Raw genomic sequence first — 7697 nt, 5'->3', positions numbered from 1 at the left:
GAGTCAGGCACACTTGATGATCCCACGGTGCCTCAGAACAATCACTGGGAACATCATCAATTATCTACGGACCCTATTTATTCAGAAGTGTTAGTTAATGGAGCTTTTCCATTAGCAGAAATAGGAATAATAGAAAGGTTTTCCAGACTTCAAAACACATATATGTTGAAATTGTTGCAAGTTCAGTGTAATAACCTATTGTACTCGCAAAGAGCTTATCTGCATAATAGTGGTCTTAATGGGCTCTGGAAAGGCCTGAGAAAGGCAGACACATAAACTAGCAGAAAATTTTGGTTTGTTTATATATCAATAATAGTGGTGCAAAATCCAGGACCCAAGAAAATCAATTTTTTAAAGGAGATAATTTTATTCTCAACATCCATGACTAGAAAGGATGTCTTTAAAAGCGGTTGCAGCCTTTCAGTTCTCATTTAGACGTCACTAGCCTAGCCTCACTGCACTACACTCATCCTCGTTTCTCAACTCACCATAGTAACTCCTGCTGTATTCTAAAGTTTTAAAGCATCAGGATGTCAGCAACAGAAATATTTCCAGACCTGTGGTCTCTGGAAATTAGCCATCCTCACCCTTAACCACAGATTCCAGACGAATCCCGTGACATAACTCAGAGGATAAAGACTCTAGCCACAGAGAATAATGACTTAAGTCTGATTCCTAGGACCCACATGGTGGAACGAGAGGGACAACCTCTATAGTTTGTCATGATCACTGGGTAAACACTATAGCATGCAGCCCTCCCAGAATAAAAAAAGCACAAAAATGAAAACAAACAAAATCCGATTTCCAAGGACACTCATTAACTTCAAGTTTTGAAGAGTGTGAACGCTTCTTTGGCATGCTACACAATGTAGGAAACTGTAGTTAAGTACCAACGATGATTCTAAAATTTGGATATGATCTAAAAATTGGATAGATGGATAAGCTGGATATTATTAAAATATTCTTAAAACTTCTGATGTTTCTTGTCAGTCCCTAATATTAGTAAATGGGGTCTTAGACTAGCCTATAACAATGGGCCACTAACCTTTACAAAGAGACTATATATGTACATACTTTCTCTATATTAAAATTAAACATTGTGAAACTTCCATTTGCATATCACTAGTATAACACTTATTTCCAAAATCCTGAATTCAAATGCATGCAAAGTTTCACACCATTGAAAGACATACACACAGCCTTGGCCTATAAAACCCTAAGTAGATGAGGTTAGAAATTGAAGACACATTTACAATTATGTTATAGTTTAAGTGTTTTGGGTAAATGCACAGAGGCTGACTGTTTACCCTGTTCTATGTAATTATTGTTTGATATTATTTAGCATGTACGTTTTATATAATGATAAGTGAGAACTCTCAACAGAAAAAATATGTTCAACATAGTTCTCAGATAAAGTTTCATGTGTGTGTGTGTGTGTGTGTGTGTGTGTGTGTGTGTGTGACAGAAGAACACAGAGGTTTTTCTGCACATCCATTCCATTTACTTTAATATAGGAAGGATAAAAATGTGACTTCTTGTTCTTGGGGCAACTCGATTTAGCCCATTCTAAGATAAGATGAAAAAGAAAAAAGAGAGATACATTCTAAAGTTTTACCTAACCACTTCATATATCAAAAATCTAGTCTCTAAGGATATGCAACTCCTCACCATGTTTCCCCACACCGAGTCACGAGAGTCCCTTTCCTGGCTTCCTGACCATTGTCTCTAAAGCACAGAAGATTGGCTATTAACTGTATGTTCATCTGGACATGGTGGCACACGCCTGTGTTTCCAGCACTTGGAAGCTAGAGTAGAACCAGAAGTTCAAGGCCAACCTGGGCTACAGGAAACCAAAACCAAAACCAAAATAATCGTATGTTGGGAGCCTGAAGAGAGTTGCTCATTTTCTATACAAACCAATCATAGAGAGAGAAAGAAAAAAAGGAACTTAAAAATCATTTATACAGAAGAAACAAAAATTGTTTAAATTATATAGGTCTATGGTATTAAAAAAAAAAGTTAACCAAACCAAAACCATCATTTCTTAAAAACAATGGGACTGCCCTATTTTAGCCTCTGCCTGTCTCTTCAGAATGACTCATCTTTGGACAAACATTTGAATTATTATCAGTGTCAATTTCTCACACAGTGATGTTGATGGATTTTTATGACTAGAGGAAAAAACCCTTGAACTGATTCTACTACATTTATATCAAGCCAAGTGATGCTATTTTGATACAGTGTTCTCCAATAATAAACGAACAAAACCAGTAATGGTTAAATGCTATGGTTTGGACAGATATTGGTGAAACCTCCAGGCATGCTGGCCACTGTGCTTCCATAAGATACTCACTGCTGTGTCTGCATCAAGGGCATGTTGGTACTGTCGTAGTTGTCCGTGTGCATGGGAGGGATGACCTCCCCAGTCACTGGGTGAAACACGGGCAGTGTTGACAGGGGCCATGCAATCTCTCTGTTTTTGGACATGTCTCGAAGCTCCTTGGTAGATTTCTGAATAGAGCTGTGATGGACAAGTTGGATACTATATAAAAGAAGAAATAAAACAACATATATTTAAAATGATGCACTAACCTTAATGAGTTGCCTATTTGAAAAGGACACATTTTTTTTTTCTTAAAAGATAAGACATTCGTGCTTTGGGGAGAGGTGTTCTATAAACTAGCTCAGAGAAACATACATCTTATATGTCTTTATGTGAAGCTCAAGTTAAATCTTAGCTAGGAAGCGCTATGTTAATATTAAAGCCCAAGCCATAAACTAGTTACCTATTTATTTCCTACGATTAAGAGAAAACTCTGATAGCGTTTTATATTATTGCTTCTGGTGGGGGCATTTATAAATACTCACGGGAGTTCATTTTATGGAAGGTTATTACTGCGGATTCAGGAAAATATGTAAGAAAGGCCTTGTCATCTGTCCTCTGGTTTATGGAGATGTAGACTGGGAGATCACATACTATAAATGGCATGTTAATATTCTGAATCTGAAATGGTCTAGGTTTAATGTTTATCTAGGTTGCCTTAGGTTTTGAGCCCTTTTTATTTTTTAGCATCTACCCATCCTAAACATCTCTATTTAGAAAGCAGCTTTCAAGTTTGTGAAGTCAAATGTGAGCGATGGTGTGAAAGAAAGGAGAGCATGAGACACGTGGGGAGCATGATGGGTAACCGAGAAGCGACAAACAATGAGAAAGAAAAATAACAGGAAAGAAGACACTTACTCTGGGGTTTGCATGTTTCTCTTTTCCCTAGAAACAAAACAAAATTTATGAATTAAATAATAGCATTGATATTCAAAACATTAAGACTATATGCTCATGGGACCCTGTGGGATGTGGCAATGCTGATGTCGGGACTCAAACGCAACCAGGCAGCATTTGCCACCAGGGTTATATATTACTTGGATGAGTACACATACAGTAATGGAATACTGATGAGAAACACACAGAAAAATGGAAGAAAATGGAGATTAAGAATCAAGCTCTTGATTGAAATAAACTCTATGACATAATGAAGTCAGGCCACGTGAAGAATGGAGAATGTGTTACTTGCTGCTTTATGAGGTTTTTGAGCCTTTGCTTTGGTACCCTGACTTCCATGTAATCTCGGGAGATTATCGTAATTGACATAGATGTCCGGAAAGTACTAACTATTCATGAAGGGGAGACTCATTACTCAAATGATACCTTATTTTCATTAATTTACTCCTCGGTTATTTTTTTTAATATATTTTAAACATTTAGATTGTGTCACCCTGTTTGACAGCAGAATGACTTCAAGAAGAATTCTGACCCTCAGTTTTCATCACACTGACTAAGACAATTTATTTATTTAAATGCAATTACCATGTCAATAGACTGCTGTCTCTGCTCACACAAGATGGCTTGCATAACTGCTGTGTCTAGCCTCAATTATTCTTGGGACTGTTTTTCTATCATGAATTTATATCTAGCCGTAATCATTTCTGAATAAAGTAATTTTGGCCCCTAATTTGGTTTGCTAGACTCCCAACTAACTACTTTAATTCATTTTAAAGGAATAAAGTACTGCTGTTTGATCTGAACAAAATTTCAATTCATTTACAGTCTATTTTATGAACTGGACGCAACTTTGCTTTTAATGGACATGTCTATATCACTGTCTGAGCGGGCTTGCCAATTCTTTATTAGCGTTTGAAAGTACTCACACTCCTTCCCGTCGGCAGCACATGATATAAGCGAGTATTAGGAAAAGAACTAGTGCTACTGCCGAGGGCACAGCCAGGGTAACGAGGAAATCCGTGTAATAGTCTCGGCTTTTCAAAGAATCCGAAGGGGGCTTGTACTCCCCACCATCGGGCAAAATGCCCTCGCCACGAACCACTTCCTGATAGGTGGACACTTGCTTTGTTTTATCAACCTGATATAAAAGAAGACAATTGTACATCCAGTTAATCACTGCCAACAGCGTGCGGTTTTAAGATCTAGATATGCCAAAACAGTCTTTGACAAATCACCTTCAAAAATCAGTTGTTTTTCCAATTAGTTTATTATCATATTTGTTATTCTTTACTGGAGCTAGGGGCAAATACAAATAAAGGTAGTAAATACTTTATCTTGAACCACCTTCCCCATCCTCACTCACATAAGCACTCATATACCCTCATGTACTCAAGGTATGTGTGTGCACGCGCTTGCTTGCTGGCTGCAAAGCAGAAATTGTTGATATCAGTACGTACATCTCTTGTGAGCAGCATCCAGCGCAAATGTTTAACAAACTGGCAGTATTCAGGCATGGTTTGTAAGGTTAGTGGGATAGAAAAAGGGAAAAACAAAAAGAAAAGACCATTTCCAGTGTCTAACTCCATCCTTCTTCAAAGTGGCTGACACCAATTTTAGGAAAAAGAGCAGAACACACCCCGCCCAATGGTGTGACTGGGTATTTTATGGCCACCATACCTCCCTCCCTTACCCATGTTTACACATCTGCCTTGATTGTGCTCCATTTAATTCTACTGAGGTTTTTACTGAAAGGAACGAAAAAGGTAGCCATGTGAAATTTGTTTCATTTGATGATTTAAAAAAAATTTTGAAAGGATTGTTTTTGGCCTTATTCAACATTCTCTGCTGGAAAACTCCACCTGCCCATTCTGCCGTGCTAGCCAAGCCTTTAGTGCCCAGAGGAAAATAATCAGTCCTCTGCCTCCTTCCAAAGAATAGCTAAAATCTTCATTTCCTACAGGTTTTTCTTTTTAATTTGTAGAATTAGGAAACTGGTTGTCTAACATAACTTTATGCTTTTTAAAATTTAAGTTCTTATTGTTTTCATTTAAAAATATTTGTTATGCTTGTTCTACGACTGCTATTTGTCTCTGTTTTATTTTTAGGTGGTGTTCAGCCCTGGAAGGTCTGTCGTCCACAGGAAGAACAAGCTTGTGGAGGGCAGGGGTCACAGGCAGCCCCAGCCCAATGACTTCTTTGTTTAAGCCTCCGTGTGTGTGCGTGTGTGTGTGTGTGTGTGTGTGTGCGTGCGTGCGTGCGTGCGTGCGTGTGTGTGTGTGTGTATGCTATTTAAGAAATACCCTTGTGGAATGACGTGGGATTTAAATAAATACATATACATATAAAATTAAAAATGAAAAGTCTCAAGCTTTTCAGTTCCGAGAGTCTTGCCATCACAACTTTAAAACCCAAAACAATTTTTTTAACTTTTAGAAGTTAGGCAGTGTTGCTCAACATAAATTCATGTGACAGCAGAGCCACGAGCAGAATGTTGCTGGCAGGCTCTGTTGTCTCCTGGTTGCTGAGAGGAATGTGTGGAAGTCATGATCCTAATTGCTCCCTCACAGATTTAGTGACTAGCACCGTGACTGAAACGTTAGGCTCTATAATATTACTATTTACTCAAGATTGTACATAAGCCACTATATATACATATATACATATATATATATATATACATATATATAGTGGCTTAAGAAGGCAGAGAAAGGGAATAATTTTTCTTAGATGCAGGGCAAAAGCCACAGGGAGTGCTAAGCGTTGCAATTCTAGGCCAGTAATGCATTCCCCGGCCAGCACCAGGCCTGGAAAGGTGCCTGCAGTTGCTCCTCTAAGACACGAAGTGACAGGTGTGCTTATGTGTCAGTAACTTTGCTCAAACGTCAGTTTTAAACTTAGCTCTAAATCATTCCCTATCAATCATAAAAAGTCGACAGAAGTTATATTCAAAGGTCACTAAACCATTAAAGATCATAAAAGCCTTAAAGAATCCAAATAAGATTAAAATACTGTATAGAAAGACAAGGCACATCTTAGACAAAAACCGAAATATTGTAAGTCTTTTACATATATGTGTGAAACCACTTGCAATTTTTTAACATTCAAATTCAAGATGTTCGTAGAAGAATAAATTTAATCAATAAAATAATTTTAAGGTGGTTTAAAAGAAACTTAGAGAGTTGATACATTTACTGTAAAGCTGTAGGGAGAACATTCTCCCTTAGAGTTGCCCCATGTCTGCTGAGCTCTGTCATTTGAGTTTGCAGAGCACTGGGTCACAGCAGAACACAGCCTTTGTTATTGTGCTCTGTTCTTTCCCTCCCAAAGTGAGCTGGTGGCAGCACATTTAAGGAGACCTTTTGCACACAGCACACTGGCTCCCCAGCGTCTGCCGCCTTAACAGCACCCTGGATGTCCAAAAGCTTCGTCGGGACCACCCGCCAAGCTAATCCAGCCTCAGCGACTAATCGAGTGGAGAGCACAAAGGTGGCGAGGCTCTTCCTTAAATGGATGTACCATCATCTCATTTGCCAAATCCTTCAAATCAAGGAAGTCCACACAGTTGACAAAGAAAGCCTAGGATTTATTTCCAACAATGCAGGTTCTAGTCAAAAGGTACGTCCAGACACATCATTACTAATTAAAGTTGCAAAAGCAAAGTTGTTTTTAAAAGAAGAAGAAGAAGAAGAGAAGAAGGCTCACCAGGGAAATCTTGCACCAGTCGATGTGAAACTGAGTTCGGAACTTTTTATCGCACGTTATCACAGGTTCCATTTCTTGACTGCATCTTAACTGATTCTGTGGATTTTCAACTTCTCGTAAACAAGAAGAAAATGCAACGTCGGCACCAACCATGACATAAACACTGCAAGAAATATGAAACTCTCGAGTTACCCTTTAGGAAAATCGAAAACACTGGGGGAAAGAAAAAAACAATTTACCCCTGAAAGCAGGATTTATCCTTGTGAATTGAGGGATTAACTAGAATCATCTCTGAAGATAGGAGCCTAGGCTTTCAAAGCCGTGATTCACGGAGGGGCCTTCTGTTGTCCATTCTTGTATTCAGCCAATATTTACTGAGTGCTTAGGTGTACCGGGCACTCTTTCCATCCTATCTGAAGGTCTGGAAGTTATATTTCATGCTTTCACTGAATTCAAATCAGCTAAGCGCTCTATGTCCTGATCATTATAATTGGCCGACTACTTACATTAAGATTCTCCTTCAGATACATTTGTTAAGAAAAGAGCCCTAACCCTAAAATAACGGTGGTAAGGAAGGGCTCTTCATTTGATTTTTCTCATAATGCAATGATGACATTATACCCTCAGGGGGCCAAGCTCTCTGTCGACTTCATTATTCCACTGGACACCTCTGTCAGTGTTCCGAGCACACAGACCCCTCTGTGTTTGGATTCAT

At 38.6% G+C, this 7697-nt stretch overlaps 1 protein-coding gene across 4 annotated transcripts in view; it reads right to left on the bottom strand.

Moving 5' to 3' along the window:
• Positions 1 to 2349: 2349 nt before the first annotated feature.
• Positions 2350 to 7697, bottom strand: part of Sgce (sarcoglycan epsilon) — a 55673-nt gene continuing 50325 nt past the window's right edge. For 2 of the 4 annotated variants that reach the window (XM_032906970.1, XM_032906973.1), the window contains 4 exons: positions 6983 to 7145; positions 4207 to 4418; positions 3242 to 3268; positions 2350 to 2542 (listed from right to left, as the gene is read on the bottom strand). In XM_032906970.1, coding sequence (XP_032762861.1) covers positions 2350 to 2542; positions 3242 to 3268; positions 4207 to 4418; positions 6983 to 7145 — 595 coding nt within the window. The remainder of the gene's footprint in view (positions 2543 to 3241; positions 3269 to 4206; positions 4419 to 6982; positions 7146 to 7697) is intronic. The other 2 variants (XM_032906971.1, XM_032906974.1) reach the window with 1 other exon arrangement.

Source organism: Rattus rattus, chromosome 6 (genome assembly GCF_011064425.1).
Source record: "Rattus rattus isolate New Zealand chromosome 6, Rrattus_CSIRO_v1, whole genome shotgun sequence".
NCBI classification, from domain to species: Eukaryota; Metazoa; Chordata; class Mammalia; order Rodentia; family Muridae; genus Rattus; species Rattus rattus.
The sequence above is the reverse complement of the archived record's forward strand: the minus strand, read 5'-3'. Positions and strand labels throughout refer to the sequence as shown.